At 39.8% G+C, this 16,903-nt stretch overlaps 2 protein-coding genes across 2 annotated transcripts; both read right to left on the reverse strand.

Annotated features, from left to right (window-relative positions):
* Window positions 1-15,500, reverse strand: LOC103312142 (retrovirus-related Pol polyprotein from transposon 297). The gene is made up of 3 exons (XM_064359608.1): window positions 15,289-15,500; window positions 8,161-9,410; window positions 1-8,122 (listed from the first exon to the last, which is right to left on the reverse strand). Exons 1-3 carry the CDS (start codon window positions 15,498-15,500, stop codon window positions 4,665-4,667), a joined length of 4,920 nt encoding a protein of 1,639 aa, XP_064215678.1. The 3' UTR covers window positions 1-4,664.
* A 472-nt stretch (window positions 15,501-15,972) lies between these two features.
* On the reverse strand, window positions 15,973-16,596 carry LOC135267345 (uncharacterized). Its single transcript, XM_064359609.1, has one exon. The coding sequence runs from the start codon at window positions 16,594-16,596 to the stop codon at window positions 15,973-15,975; it is 624 nt and encodes a 207-aa protein (XP_064215679.1).
* Between the last annotated feature and the right edge of the window lie 307 nt (window positions 16,597-16,903).

Below are 16,903 nucleotides of genomic sequence, written 5' to 3' on the forward strand. Positions count from 1 at the left end.
TTCTCAACAGGACCTTTTAATTTTACTTTACTCTACAAAAGCCAGTTACAGACTAACTTATTTTCTAAAAATCCAGACATTCGGCATTCATCTTTAACACATGTTTCCCATCTTTCACACTCGCCCTAAAAGCCCTCACACACACCAACCATTCGGACCTCCCAAGCATCCCTTACAATTCTACGAATTCATATCATATGTAAGAATTTTCCAAACTTTCTTCAGCAAAACCCGTCTTATCTAAAATCCCAGATTTTCGTAAAAGTTGTAAGCTACGTAAAGCCGCATCTTCGTGTGATTTAGCTTGAACAGCGGCTTTACCCAAACAAACCTAAGTGTTACAAGTGAGCAAATAATAGTAAAACCACAACTTCATTAATCAATTTTTTTAAACAATTTTCTACAAAAAGATATGACTGAAACTTACACTCTTTTTTAACATGTTGATATGTGATTTTCATGTTAGTTTGCTGTCTACTATCATTCCGAGGTATTTAATTTCATTGACGTAGGCTAAGTTTGTGTTGAATAGCGTTGGAGTTTGGGTATCTGGAGGTTGTTTTTTGGAGAAAATAATGCACTTGTTTTTTTGGATGGAAAATGTAAAACCAGTTTTATGCCACCAGTTTTCGATGTTTTTTAGAGCTTTTTGTACCATTGTAGTCATGGTGGCAATATTATTTTCTTTAATGTATAGTGTAACGTCATCGGTGAATAGTAGATTCTTTATTGGGGTTAGTAAGTCTTTGACAATGTCGTTGATTGATATAACAAATAATGTTGTGCTTAATATGGATCCTTGAGGTGCTACATTTTCTAAGGTCAATATTTGGCCAATATTTGTTGGTTATCTGCAAAGACTTCGCGTATTTCTGAATCTTATGTTAAAATCTTGTCAAGTGTGGATATATTTTTACGAAAGCCGCTTTGTGTTGGTACTGTAGTGAGACCGTGATTGATGGTTGCTTGATATTTAAATTATTTACAACTCATTTATTTCATTAATCTTAAATTTTACTTTTGGTTCTCGAAATTATTTAGCTCGTCTAGTTAATTAATTTCCAAAAGGTTTCTTTCACGTACCTACCTTGTGTCTATTTGGCATTCGATATCACCCCTATAGTGTTAATAGAGATTTTGATTTTAATTCCTATCCGAAAAGGTTCAGATTTTTTCCGTAACACAAGTCCGGATTCAAAGTAGTGTCAGAACGGATGGGATTACAATATTACAATTATTACAAGAAGAAGGAATATTCCGTTGTATGGATTACAATAATCAATGGTTATGAAAGTTTGATCAAATTTGGCCAATTGTTTATGGGTGTATGTGTCATAAAGTCGTCAAAATATATCAGAATTGGTACCACAATTCGTTTTGTATTAAATTTAAAATAGTTTTGTAGTCTTTGGGCGATACGAAAAGTTTTTCTTGATAACTCTTTGATATTTACCTGAATTAATTTAATTTAGTAATATTCAGCAAATTTAACCTATGTTTCAGACGATATTGTTCGAACTTATATGATCCAGGCAACTGACAGCGCGTTTCTAAACTACTTGTACCAGAGTCGGATTATAACATGCTCGCGGAATGTTTGATACGTGCATCGCTTTTTACGCCCTAGTGCCGAAGTACCGTCTCCGGTAAAAGTCAGGTGATCAACACCTAGGACAAATTCCGAACAAAACCCGGACACACAAGCTTTTACAAATCAATCTGAATAAATGTAGAAGTAATTTCTCTCTAAAGTTTTCCGTCCACGAGCTTTGACAAAGACTTGTGCAGAACTTTGCCATGTCGCGATATCAGTTTATTACAGATAATCACGGATGATTATGTCTGCTCGATCGTCCGTAGTAGCCTGCAAGTACGTGGAAGTACTTGCCGTTGGGACGGGAATTACAACGTCCATTCTAAGTACAACGGGCGGAAACTACGACCTGCCACCGCGTCTTAGACCTTGTTAAAGTTGGGGAAGAGCGTCCCCGGAGACTACGACTCTTCCCATGAAGATGGCCAACTCACGAGCCTGTAATTTCTGATCTGGACGCAAAAGAAAAATCTTCTTTTGCTTTATCGCCTAACACGTTACGACAGAGAAATCGTTCTACTCTAACCCTATCTTTAACTAGCAACAACATTCTACTTCGTAAGGTTTTGGCATATGAAATTTAAACTATTTGTATACAACAGTTTGAAAAGCATCGTGAGTTTTGATTTTAGTTTTGGTTGTTGTTTAATATTTGTTGGATGCCGTTTCACTCAAATTTGTTGTAACAACGTGATGACTAACTTCTAATATTGTAACTTAAATGAGTGATATTCAAACGGGAACTAGAATTAGTTGTTGCAAGGTGGTTTTAAGTAAAATACCATTTTTCATAAATTTGAATAATTTATGTGTGAAGCACGAAATTTTGATAACGCGTTTATCGCCTAAATTTTGGAGAACAAATAATTTGTGGTCACTAGAATTTTATGAGATGAATGACACTGATCACTATTACGAAATGACTTTGAAGAAACTCAAAATAATATTATAAAATTAATTGAATAAAACTAATTAACCCTTTAGAGGGCTTACCTAGAAATTTTAATCCTCCTAACGCAGAATGTTAGCTGCTTCCCAAGGTGTTGTAGTTCGCAGCACTACCTAATCGAACGAACACTAAACTTGTCTCGTTTTTAACTTACTCACTAATCACTAACGCTATCACTTAATTCAAGAATTTAAATTAATTTAATTTTAAATTACAATTAAATGCACTTAGTACAATTCAGACGCACTAAAAGGCAAACGGAGATGTTTTTAAATTTATAAAAGTTTTAAAGGACAACACGACAATCGACTACCTCGAAAGACCGTCAAAAATCCAATCCCTCCCAAAGTCAAGGGCTAATCTTGCGTAAGCTACACTAACTCGCTTACCCCACTACCATTGTTAAGTAGTTTCCACATATGCGAAATTTTGCAAATTTGACTCTTATGATGTCTTGGCATTTGATCAAACCTTGTTTAACTTTCTAAGTATTATTATTAATTAACAGCTGGGGTGTTTTCCGATTAACAATTTCATTATAATTATTAAACATTAAATTTGGTAATCGTCGATCTGAACTGAATACAATACAAGAACGCTATGGAATTTCCCCAAATATCCTGAAAGAGAAATTAAACTCCAAAATTGGTTGTTGTCAGGTCCGAAGTTGTTTTTGGAAGATAATGAAATGAATTTTGTGTAACAACAAATTTTGTTTGTTTAAATAACACAGAAAATATAGGGAAGAACCCCGTGAGGAAACTGTAATTTTGGTCGTACTACCCCTTGTTAGATGTCGCCCCCAGTACTACACCGGTACTATTTTAACATTTCCGCGTTTTTCTCCAATTTCCTTAGGGATTTTCCTGTCTACTTTCCTCTTAGGATTATGTTAGTAACGGGCAGCAATCGTGTCATGCAATTTTTTTGCTTACAATAATTTCATTAAATAGAATGATTTATACATCCGAATTTCGACGGCTGCGCCTTAAATATTAGGGTTAAACTTTACATCAAAATGTTCAGAAAAATTACGCGTGTTTTTCTAAACTACTGGTTTCGTGATCTGATTTTGATTTAACAAAGAAATCGTTAATTACGCTGCAATTTCTTATAGGGAATGCACATGTGTGCTTGTAATTTGATATTCTTTTAAAAGCTATGTTCTGTAACGAATTTGTCAACACCCCCTATTCAAGCGGCACTTGACCAGCGTCGTTTTTGGCTATGCTAATCTAGTTAACAGACATGAATTTCAATCGACCAATTCGTTCTTGAAGTTTTGCAACAAATTGTTAACAATTACGCCGAATAAAATGAATTATTCAATTTTATTCGATGACTGAAGTACACTGCATAAAGACTCAACTTTTTGGTACGAAACGTTACGGGAATTTTGAATAAGATGAAATTTTGATTCTTTCTCGAGTTGTTTACTGATCATCAACGTGTCTTAAATTGGCTCATAAATTCCTTTCTTTTTGAAAATCACGTATCGAAACGTGACTAGTTAATTTCTAAACAAAATATTGGATTTAATTTTAGGTTTATCAATAAATTTTGGCTATTTTAAACAAAAGTAAATTAATTATACTTTTGTGAGAAAATCATTGGATTAGCTGGGCGACTGTGGTGCAGAGCCAGGCCGTCGCCAACCCCCATATCTTTGCATGTCCACTTGTTAAAAAACATGGCCTTTCGACCACCCAATTTGGCGATTTATAACGTTTTTAACAGTTCTTGGAAAGTTTCGTGGGAACGATAATTTTCTAAACATTTTAATGTTAACAAAAGAATAAATAAGTTAAATTAAAATTTGTTGAAACTTTTGAATTGAAGTTGAATTAATATTGCCAAAGAACTAAACGTTTAAACTGACTCCGAATATTTTGCGCTGGTTAATAAAATAAAATTTTAAATACCGCGATCATCACATTCGCCCCCTGTCTTGCGTTGCTTCGTAGATGCAGCGTAAGACACCGCGTGTAGGTTTGCTGTCCTCTTGTTGGTGGTCGGAATGGTGGAATCACCAGATGGTGGATGCGCACATAATGTCAGAAACGCTCGAATTGGTAGATACGCCTCGAGATTGGCCCTCATGAAGCTTCTTGCGGTTTTATTTTAGTCGTCTCGTCGGTGGTAGAATTTCAGATTTGTCATGTTGTATACACCTTTAATTTCGTTCGTCACTGGGTCGGCGATTTGGTATGTGTTTGGATGAGGCTTGGCGATTATTTTGTACGGACCACTGTACAAAGGCATGAACTTGGCGAATTGGTGGGTTCTGGTATCGGAAGTTACTTTGTTCTTCAGTAGGACCCAATCTTCAATTTTCAGTACGGTAACTTCACCCTTTTGGTTTTTCTGCCGTAAGTTCGCGTGATGTCTCAAGTTTTCGCGAGCCTTTTTATGAATTTCTTCTCTCGTGAGTGGCGGACGTACAGGCAGTAAACCCAATGTGACTGCATCTAGTGGGTTTGGTGGTGTTCTGCCGTACAGGATTTCATATGGGGAAAATCCGGTACTGATGTGTGGCACGTAGTTCAAACAATCTTCGATGTTGCTCAAATGGTTGACCCAACTGGCGTGGTTTTCTCTACAATACGATCGGAAAATTCTCCCCAGCTCCCGCATTACGCGCTCGCTAGGGTTCGATTCTGGGTGACGAATCGACGAGAGCGTTGGTTGAATGTCGGCAGCTCTCAAACTATTCTGCCAAGTGTTCGAAATAAATTGTGTCCCGTGGTCGCTTAACACACATTTGGGTTTGATGTACCCAGAGAAATCCTCTATGAGACGTTTGGCAGCGATTTTGGCGGTGGCTTTTCTCAGTGGGTAAAGTTTGAGAAACTTGCTGAAGACGTCAATGACCACAAATACATAGGACGCCCCCAATCGTCCTGTTGGCAAAGGCCCATAGAAATCGACGCAAACTAGGTCTCCAATGTGGTCGTAAAGGATTGGCGTTAATGGACCCTGATGTGGACGGTTGGAACTTTTCGTTTTCTGACAAAGGTCACAACTTCGTAGACGTTTCTTAATTGTACGGTACATGTTCGGCCAGTAGTACTCGCGCTTCATGGAATTGTACACTTTGGTTGCCCCGAAATGGCCCAGGAGTTGGTGATGGTAATCCACGAGCTTAATTACCAAACTCTCAGGTATGGCCAGGCAAACGTCGTTTGAATTTTTAGATCTGTGAACTAACACATTATTTGTGAAATTATATTGGGACCAAACCCGTTGAGTTCTCGCATCTGGAGCAGCTGCACCGGATTGTTTGTTGGCAATTATTTGACTCAAAACAGGATCATCTGATTGGTGTCGTTTGAGATCGGACATCAGTTGGAGAATTTCAGGTGTGTTGTTGACTTCAAACATTGCAACTATTGGTTGTTCACGTGGATATTCATAACTGGCTTCACCGTCGGACGGATATCGTGACAGGATGTCGGCAACTACATTATCCTTTCCTTTTACCAACTCGATTTCGTAGTCGTACTGTCCTAGTATCAAAGTCCATCGAGTTAGGCGTTCACTGAGCAAACGACAACGGCTCAGAAATTTCAAAGCTTGGTGGTCGGTTCGGATGATGATTTTTGTGGCTTGGATGTAGATTCGAAATTTGTGTAAGGCAAAAATGACGCCGAGTAATTCCTTTTCTGTAGTCGTGTAGTTGAGTTCGGGTCCTTTCAACGAGCGACTTGCAAAAGCGATCACACCTCGCGAACCGTCTTCCTGAATTTGATACAATTCCGCCCCCAATCCGTAACCAGAACTGTCAGTTTGGACGTAGAATATTTTATTCAGGTCGGGGTAATGTAACAACACAGCTTCGAGGAACAGATCTTTCACACGATCGAAAGCTTCTTGTTCATTTCGTCCCCATCTCCATTTTTCACCCTTTCGAAGTAGTTTGTTTAAGTCTTGTGTGGCTGCACTGTATCGAGCACAAAATTTTCGATAAAAATTACAAAGTCCCAGGAAGGCTCGAACGTGTTTAGTTTTCTGGGGAACCGGAAAATTCCGGATGGCGCTGACTTTTTCCGGGTCGGCTTTGATACCGTTGATTGTGAGAATGTGCCCCAGAAATTTTACTTCCTTTTGTATGAAATTTGATTTTTCGAGATTTATCGTCATTCTAGCTTGCTTCAATTTTTCGAAAACTCGTCGGAGGTGTTCCAAATGTTCGTTTAGCGTTTCGGAAGCCACTAACAAATCGTCGATATAATTCACGACGAATTCGCGAACTTCTGTTCCTAAAACTACGTCCATTGCACGACTGAATGAACCCACAGCAGTTTTTAACCCGAAAGGTAGGACTTGGTATGTGTAACTGCGACCGTTGTACAGAAAAGCGGTGTACTGTCTGCTTTCTGGCGAAAGTGGGATTTGCCAGTACGACGATCTCAACTCAATGGTGGACATGTAGCGAATTCCGTGAAATCGACGTAATAATTCGTCAGCAGCGGGTGGTGACTCACAATCGGCGATCATTTTGGAATTGATCATTCGGGCGTCGAGGCAAATTCTCACCGTTCCATCTTTCTTTTTCACTACCGTCATTGGACTTGCGTAAGGTGACGCCTCACGTTTTATCACCCCCAAGTCTAACATTTCCTGAATTGTGGCGTCGACGGCAGGGCGTAGAGCAAAAGGTACTGGGTACGGTCGTTTCAAGAAGGGAGTCTTGTCGTGTAGTTTTATTTCGTGAGTGTATTTGTGTGTTAGCCCTGGACGCGAACTAAAGATACATCTATACTCCTGCAGCAGGTGTATTAATTTCCGTTTCCCGGCCCCAGGAATTTTTAATGGGTCCACCTTGGCTTGTAGGGCACTGGGTGACTCTAAGTGTTGCTTTTTGTTACAAGTCGTAATCGGCGCTGAATGATTGACTTCGATGTGACCAACAAGATCTTCCACATAATCCTCCGGTTCCGGTGGTATCTCCGTGGTTTTTCTAAACGGAAAACTGTGGTGCTTCTCCCCGATTCTCAAAAGGATTTCGTTGTTATCGAAATCGATGACCGCGCGTTGTTCATTTAGCCAGTCTGCTCCCAAAATGGTTGGCTTGATTAAATTTTTGACGACAAGCGTCACGACGGGGTAGAGATGTTCGTCGATTTTGATTTCCAGGTAACACTGAATAACAACCTGGCAACTTCGCTGACCGATGGCTCCACGAAGATGGATTGAGGTAACCGGTAACGTGGGCGGTTTGTTTCCGGTCTCGATCAACTTGGACCAAACTTCTTCGGAAATACAGCTGACTTCACTTCCGGTGTCCAAAAGCGCGGTGACTGATTGTTGTTGGGAGATTTGGATCTTAATCTCCGGCACGACCCTCTGTTCGTTGTTGTTACCTGCGACAGCGGATTTAATTATAGAAAAAACATTTAACTTAACCTGGGATGCTCGCGGTCGAGCATCGTTTTCCCCTTCTGCTGACTGTGACGAAGTTGAACGTTTACGTTTCTCTCCCGTCCTCAATTGTTGGTTCCTGCTGTCGCTTTGTGGGCCGTGCTGCTGGCCGGAGTACCTTAGGCCCTGTTCTGTACTCCGCCCCCGTTTCCCGAATCCTTGGAGTTTCGTGATGTTTCACCCTGCGCTCTCGAACTTGTGTTGTTGCGGTTGTCGTTGGGGTTGTTTTTGCGCCAGTGATTGTTGCTGTTGTTTCCGTTGTTGTTGTGCCAACGGTTGTTGCTGGTGCTGGGTTGGTTGTTGCGCCATTGTTGGTTGTCACTTGAGCGTTTTTGGAAACCATTTCCACGATTTGCAGGAGCCACAGGACGAGTTACTTCGTGGCGGTCAATGTTTGGCCGCGGGCGCTTTGGCTCGTTACGCAACTGGTGGTCTGTTGCGTGGGGTCGTTCCCTGGGAGCGATGTTGGTTTTCTCTCCCGGATTTTGCCCTGGAATTTCTTGAGCTGCCAGGAATTCGGCGGCATCCGTGGTGGTACAGATTTTCTCTAATACCCACAACGACTGTATTCTTTCGGGGAAGTGACGAAGCAATTCATCCAGCAACACTTCCTCCGCTAAAGGTGTTGTTAACATGTTCGCCATATCGACGTAATAAGCAAAATGCGACAGCATCGTGCCCCTGGTTTCGTCGTAGCGGCCTGTAGCGATTTGAAATCTGATGTCCCGTTGACGCTTGGCCGACCAGTAGGTCCGGAGAAAGTCCCGTCGAAAGTCCTCGTAACCACGCCACTTCTTCTGGAATATTCCCGTCCAATGTTTGGCATTGCCTTTCAAGCAATCCATGGCTACTCCCAAAAGACGCTTCGAGTCGAGCCCGAAAGAGCGTCCATATTCTTCAATGGCTCGTAAGAATTTCACCGGATTTTGCCTTTTCAGGCCTTCGAAAGATGGTCGTTCAGGAGCTGGAAATGGGCGATCCAGCAAGCTCCGGAGTACTCCGGAAATCGCGGCCACATTGTCTGTTGTGATTGGCATAGGTGGTGAGGCCATCACTGCTCCCGAAGTCGCTGATGTGGTCGAACTTCCCGGCTCTTGCACAAGAGGGCTCGCAAGAGGGGCTGGTTCTGGAGCTACCGGAATTTCCGGGTCGGGTTCTGGCGAAGTCGTCCCGTCGCTAGGCAGTGGAGTGACTTGCCAGCCATCGGCATCAGCGGCGGCGCTGGTACTTGGCCGTACCTGAAGGATGACTAGCGGTCTTTGAACCGCTGTCGACGTCGATGGCGCCGCAAAGTTTGGCGCATTCCTTGGTTGTTGGGAGTTTAACCAACGAACGAACCACGTCGGCATTTCTTGCGGTGGGGCTCCGACGTTTCCGGTGTTCCTGTTGTTTTCCATGTCGACAACCTTCAATCTCGGGTATCGAACGATCAAATAAATTGGAGTCCTAGAAATTTTAATAACACAGCAGTATCTGATTTACGGCAATTTTCCCCTCGGAAATGACACTTTATGACTTTGAATCCTGGTCAGGGCACCAAAAATAAATGTATATCTGTAGTGAGACCGTGATTGATGATGGTTGATCGATGTTTAAATGATTTACAATTTATTTAATTTATTTATTTAATTAATCTTGAATTTTACTTTTGTGTTTTTTTTTTGAAATGATTTGGCTCGTCTAGTTAATTGATCCGCTATATGATCATTTCACTTACCTACGGTGTGTTGTTTTGATGTACGAAGTCACTCTTATAATGATATCGCAATTTGATCTTAATTCTTATCAGAAAGGGTTCAGGATTTATCCGTAACGCAAGTCCGGATTCAAAGTAGTGTCAAAACGCATGGGAGAAGGGATTTAAACCACAAGTTTCCTCCAAAGTTATTTATTACAAGAAGAAAGGATATTCCGTTGTATGGATTACAATAATCAATGGTTATGAAAGTTTGATCAAATTTGGCCAATGGTTTATGGGTGTATGTGTTATAAAGTCGTCAAAATATATCAGAATCGTAACCACAATTCGTTTTGTATTAAATTTAAAATAGTTTTGTAGTCGTTGAGTGATACTAAAAGACTTTCTTGATAACTCTTTGATATTAACCTGAATTAATTTAATTCAGTAATATTCAGCAAATTTAACCTATGTTTCAGACGATATTGTTCGAACTTATATGATCCAGGCAACTGACAGCGCGTTTCTAAATTACTTGTACCAGAGTCGGATTATAACATGCTCGCGGAATGTTTGATAAGTGCATCGCATTTAATTTTTTTACGCCCTAGTGCCGAAGTACCGTCTCCGGTAAAAGTCAGGTGATCAACACCTAGGACAAATTCCGAACAAAACCCGGACACTCAAGCTTTTACAAATCAATCTGAATAAATGTAGAAGTAATTTCTCTCTAAAGTGTTCCGTCCACGAGCTTTGACAAAGACTTGCGCAGAACTTTGCCATGTCGCGATATCAGTTTATTACAGATAATCACGGATGATTATGTCTGCTCGATCGTCCGTAGTAGCCTACAAGTACTTGGAAGTACTTGCCGTTGGGACGGGAATTACAACGTCCATTCTAAGTACAACGGGCGGAAACTACGACCTGCCACCGCGTCTTAGACCTTGTTAACGTTGGGGAAGAGCGTCCCCGGGGACTACGACTCTTCCCATGAAGATGGCCAACTCACGAGCCTGTAATTTCTGATCTGGACGCAAAAGAAAAATCTTCTTTTGCTTTATCGCCTAACACGTCACGACAGAGAAATCGTTCTACTCTAACCCTATCTTTAACTAGCAACAACATTCTACTTCGTAAGGTTTCGGCATATGAAATTTAAACTATTTGTATACAACAGTTTGCAAAGCATCGTGAGTTTTGGTTTTAGTTTTTGGTTGTCGTTTAATATTTGTTGGATGCCTTTTCACTCAAATTTGTTGTAACAACGTGATGACTAACTTCTAATATTGTAACTTAAATGAGTGATATTTAAAAGGGAACTAGAATTTGTTGTTGCGAGGTGGTTTAAGTAAAATACCATTTTTCATAAATTTGAATAATTTATGTGTGAAGCACGAAATTTTGATAACGCGTTTATCGCCTAAATTTTGGAGAACAAATAATTTGTGGTCACTAGAATTTTATGAGATGAATGACAATGATCACTATTACGAAATGACTTTGAAGAAACTCAAAATAATATTATAAAATTAATTGAATAAAACTAATTAACCCTTTAGAGGGCTTACCTAGAAATTTTAATCCTCCTAACGCAGGATGTTAGCTGCTTCCCAAGGTGTTGTGGTTCGCAGCACTACCTAATCGAACGAACACTAAACTTGTCTCGTTTTTAACTTACTCACTAATCACTAACGCTATCACTTAAGTCAAGAATTTAAATTAATTTAATTTAAAATTACAATTAAATGCACTTAGTACAATTTAGACGCACTAAAAGGCAAACGGAGATGTTTTTAAATTTATAAAAATTTAAAGGACAACACGACAATCGACTACCTCGAAAGACCGTCAAAAATCCAATCCCTCCCAAAGTCAAGGGCTAATCTTGCGTAAGCTACACTAACTCGCTTACCCCACTACCCTTGTTAAGTAGTTTCCACATATGCGAAATTTTGCAAATTTGACTCTTATGATGTCTTGGCATTTGATCAAACCTTGTTTAACTTTCTAAATATAATTATTAATTAACAGCTGGGGTGTTTTCCGATTAGCAATTTCATTATAATTAAACATTAAATTTGGTAATCGTCGATCTGAACTGAATACAATACAAGAACGCTATGGAATTTCCCCAAATATCCTGAAAGAGAAATTAAACTCCAAAATTGGTTGTTGTCAGGTCTGAAGTTGTTTTTGGAACACAATGAAATGAATTTTGTGTAACAACAAATTTTGTTTGTTTAAATAACACAGAAAATATAGGGAAGAACCCCGTGAGAAAACTGTAATTTTGGTCGTACTACCCCTTGTTAGATGTCGCCCCCAGTACTACACCGGTACTATTTTAACATTTCCGCGTTTTTCTCCAATTTCCTTAGGGATTTTCCTGTCTACTTTCCTTTTAGGATTATGTTAGTAACGGGCAGCAATCGTGTCATGCAATTTTTTTGCTTACAATAATTTCATTAAATAGAATGATTTATACATCCGAATATCGACGGCTGCGCCTTAAATATTAGGGTTAAACTTACATCAAAATGTTCAGAAAAATTACGCGTGTTTTTCTAAACTACTGGTTTCGTGATCTGATTTTGATTTAACAAAGAAACCGTTAATTACGCTGCAATTTCTTATAAGGAATGCACATGTGTGCTTGTAATTTGATATTCTTTTAAAAGCTCTGTTCTGTAACGAATTTGTCAACACCCCCTATTCAAGCGGCACTTGACCAGTGTCGTTTTGGCTATGCTAATCTAGTTAACAGACATGAATTTCAATCGACCAATTCGTTCTTGAAGTTTTGCAACAATTTGTTAACAATTACGCCTAATAAAATGAATTATTCAGTTTTATTCGATGACTGAAGTACACTGCATAAAGACTCAACTTTTTGGTACGAAACGTTACGGGAATTTTGAATAAGATGAAATTTTGATTCTTTCTCGAGTTGTTTACTGATCATCAACGTGTCTTAAATTGACTCATAAATTCCTTTCTTTTTGAAAATCACGTATCGAAACGTGACTAGTTAATTTCTAAACAAAATATTGGATTTAATTTTAGGTTTATCAATAAATTTTGGCTATTTTAAACAAAAGTAAATTAATTATGCTTTTGTGAGAAAATCATTGGATTAGCTGGGCGACTGTGGTGCAGAGCCAGGCCGTCGCCAACCCCCATATCTTTGCATGTCCACTTGTTAAAACACATGGCCTTTCGACCACCCAATTTGGCGATTTATAACGTTTTTAACAGTTCTTGGAAAGTTTCGTGGGAACGATAATTTTCTAAACATTTTAATGTTAACAAAGGAATAAATAAGTTAAATTAAAATTTGTTGAAACTTTTGAATTGAAGTTGAATTAATATTGCCAAAGAACTAAACGTTTAAACTGACTCCGAATATTTTGCGCTGGTTAATAAAATAAAATTTTAAATACCGCGATCATCACAATACCATGTGATCATTTGTATTTATAATTACATTAGGCTTTATCAGTTTTTTAACTTAGATGAAAAGGCCGATTGTGACAATTAATCAAACTAAAGAGTCAAATAATAATATTTTGAACGGTCATTTTCAATTAAAATACATTTGTTCCCTCAGTTTGCACTAGTTTTTTAATAACAAAGACGACACAAAACCGTCTACTCTAATTATAAATTAAAATGATCGCATAGTTTTGTACAAAAAAATAATAAAGAAAATTTTCATAGAAATTTGAGACAACACCTATACTTAAAAAGCACATTACTTTACATAACAATGTAACAGGTACAAATGCTTTTTATAATATCAAAAATATGCTTGCAAAAGAATACGAAACAAGTATTAAAATCTAAACACATGATATAAAAAGGCATAAATGCGCAAACAGGACAGTGCAACTAGGCGAGAAGAAATAATTAACTCTTTGAATAAGACAGCAAGGAAAAAAATACTAATTTTAATTAATTTGTATTAGGACTGCTCAATAGCTCATAATTGCAATACAAAAAAGAAAAGTAAGACATAGCATTCTGTACAATGTAGAAAACAGTGATTTTCAAATTTAAGAAAAACGAATTGTGAACAATACCACAAAAAATGTATGGCATTACTCGTCAAATTGTTGGTCAGACCAACAAAATCTACAGCAACAAAATGGTTATTGCAAATGCGGACCCGGTTGAAGACTTGATGGTCTGTGAAATTCGCCAAACGAGGACTACCTACTCGCTGAACCCATTGGCGATACCTCCATAAAGATTTTTTAGGGTTCGGGAACCTATGAAGAGGTTTTCGCCATTTCCCACAATCGGGCACGAAACATTTACGGCATAAGTCATCCATACCTTTAACAGAAAATTGTGTAAAAAATAATTCTATGAATTCACAATTTAAAGCAAAAAAGTTTATTGTAGCGCCTATGTGCAAAACTTACATAAAGCGCCCTGTCACTGTTCTGATTGTAAATAGACAATTAATTAACTAATTATTCATTACATTGATGCTATTAACATTTGTGTTAGAAAGAGATAATAACTGTCTGCCCCTGCAATAAAGTGCCGACAAAGCGCACCTCATAAATTTTTGTCTGTCCCTGCAATAAAGTGCCAAATGTGTCCTAGACCCATGTACGTACTACGTGATCGAGTGTCGTTTTAATCAAGGAGCTTCGTACAATACGGTAAACACGTGCCGCTCTGCACTGGCCTTGCTGTTATCACCCGAAGTAGGGAAGGATCTTCGTATAAAGCGTTTTCTGAGAGGGGTCTACAGAATAAAACCCTCGAAACCCAAATATGACGTAACGTGGGACCCCGCAGTGGTCTTAGATTATTTGGAACGCTTGGGGACCAACCAAGAGTTGAGTTTGGAGCTCATAACACGGAAATTGGCTACTCTTATGGCACTTGTCACTGCCCACCGAGTACAAACATTGGCTGCTATCAGAATTAATAATATCTTTTTCTCTGCGGAGGGAGCAGAAATTAGAATTCCTGATGTCATTAAAACATCTGGTCCCCATAAATTTCAACCACTGCTAAGACTCCCGAAATTTAAGGAAAAACCGCTGCTCTGTGTCGTTAGTACTCTTTCATGTTATCTCGAAAGAACCGAGTTGTTCCGGTCGTCTGGTGAGACTCGACTGTTTTTGACCCACCGGAAGCCATTTCATCCAGCATCAACACAGTCTCTGAGTCGATGGATTAAAATGGTGCTAGCAGAAAGTGGAGTGGATACCTCAATATACACGGCGCACAGCACCAGACACGCAGCCACTTCAGCTGCTGCGCGAAAAGAGATAAGCCTAGATTTAATTAGGAAAACAGCCGGGTGGTCAGCAACCTCGAGAGTTTTTGCGACATTTTATAATAAGCCTCTCATTCATAAAGAGATTTTCGCCAATGCAGTTCTCACGTGAACCCTATAAATATTCTTTTACGTTCTATTCTTAAGGATTGTTCTTTTTGTTGTAATGCTACCTTTACCAATCTTGTAATTTCTTTGTAACAATATAGAAAATTATTGAGAAAACGAGGTGTGCTTGTTGCAACAGCTTTAAACATCTACATAGTGATCTAGAGGACGAGGCGCAAAATATAATTATAAAATTAAACGAACTTACCCAAGTGAAGTTCAATTTTACTTATATGAACCTATCGGTACACAGCGTGACGTCAATATCACTCTGTCCCCCTAGACCGAAGTAAGTGTATTCATCACTGGGAGAATTTAGGACAACAATCCCCTCCCTCAAAATAACCTCCTCCAGTACCCTTCCACGAACGACCCTTTCATCCTCCCTCCATGCTTCCCATTTGCTGTGCCATAGAGGGGACACCGCATTGGCATCAAGCCCCACCAGCATCTTTATTCTACCGAATTTCCGCCAAAGCTCCCCAAGGTACGCAGCCTTGTCCTCCATTCCCTCACCATACACACAATAAAGCGAACATACCACACATTCACCAAAGTCACCTTTCAACCAAGCACATACAGCCCACTCCCTTCTAAATTCTCCAACCTCCATCACTTTTATACTTTTGTGGGTTTATATGGTGCGTCGCGAGGAGACCAACGAAACTCACTTTACATAAACTCCTTTATTAACGTAACTAACCGAAACGATTACAAAACTAAAATTATGCACGTGTGCCCGAGTGACGCTCGAACGCCAAGAGAGGTGGTGTCGCTAGTGTCGTTCAGGCGGGCTGTCACTTGTCATGGGAAGTGTTGTGGCTACGGTTACGATCAACCGTGAATCGCCTGTGTGGTTCCAGTGCCGCCACAGTACTCCCCTGCCAGTGGTGGAGCCACGATGAGTAATAGAAAAAAACTATTTATAATTTGAATCTGACAGTCTTCTTCACATCAGTCTTTTCGGGTGTAATAGCCCAATTGGCATAAGTATGGTCGTGCCGAATGGGGTTGTCGTTGAGCAGAAAAGCTGGTTTCAGTCTGGACAAGGAAATGTTGGTTGACTTGTTGTTGAGATCAACCGTAAAATACTTTTCGGTTCGATTGAGGACTTTACAGGGTCCATCATAAGGTGGGTCAAAAGGTTTCCTGACTGCGTCTCTTCGGACAAAAACGTGGGTGCAGGTGTCGAGATTTTGGGGTACAAATATCTGCCTGTTGTCATGATGTGGAGCTGACGCTGGACGAACATTTGCGATATTTGCTTTGAGTTGTCCCACGAAAGTTGCAGGGTCGATGGTGTTGGTTGAATCTTGAAAAAATTCACCGGGGAGCCGAATGGTTGACCCATAAACCATTTCCGAAGCTGAGACTGGGGTGTCATCGCGGATGACTGTCCTCAGCCCGAGGAGAACGGTGGGTAAATGTTTCGTCCAGTTTGGTGAAGCGTGGGCTTTAATGGCAGTCTTTAGAGTTCTATGCCAACGTTCAATTTTGTCGTTGGTGGCTGGATGGTACGGTGTGCACCTCGCGCGGCGAAAACCCATTAATGTGGAAAGTGAAGCAAATAGCGAACTTTCGAATTGCCTGCCTTGATCCGTGATAATTTTCGGCTGTGATATCGGTTAGCGGAATGGCTTCGGTCCAAGAAGTGTAGCGGTCGATACAAGGCAATAGGTAAAGCCGTTTGAAGGTGGTAATGGTCCAATCAAATCTATGTTGATAACTGCGAATCGTTCGTCAGAAGTACCAATTTCTGTGATCGGTGGTTGTGTATGCCTCTGCACTTTGGATCTCTGGCAGTTTATGCAAGCTCTAGTCCAGCGGCTGACGTCCTTGTTAATACCAGGCCAG

This window comes from Tribolium castaneum, chromosome 11 (assembly GCF_031307605.1).
Source record: "Tribolium castaneum strain GA2 chromosome 11, icTriCast1.1, whole genome shotgun sequence".
Classification (NCBI taxonomy): Eukaryota; Metazoa; Arthropoda; class Insecta; order Coleoptera; family Tenebrionidae; genus Tribolium; species Tribolium castaneum.

Bases quoted from the DNA above. Each gene is read 5' to 3' on its own strand.
- LOC135267345 (XM_064359609.1), bottom strand. From the start codon at position 16,596: ATGGGTTTTCGCCGCGCGAGGTGCACACCGTACCATCCAGCCACCAAC.
- LOC103312142 (XM_064359608.1), bottom strand. From the start codon at position 15,500: ATGCTGGTGGGGCTTGATGCCAATGCGGTGTCCCCTCTATGGCACAGC. The intron at 9,411-15,288 runs GTTCATATAAGT...TAAAATTTCTAG, and splicing joins GTCACGCTGTGTACCGATAG to GACTCCAATTTATTTGATCG. The intron at 8,123-8,160 runs GTTCGAGAGCGC...CGAAACTCCAAG, and splicing joins CGACAACCGCAACAACACAA to GATTCGGGAAACGGGGGCGG.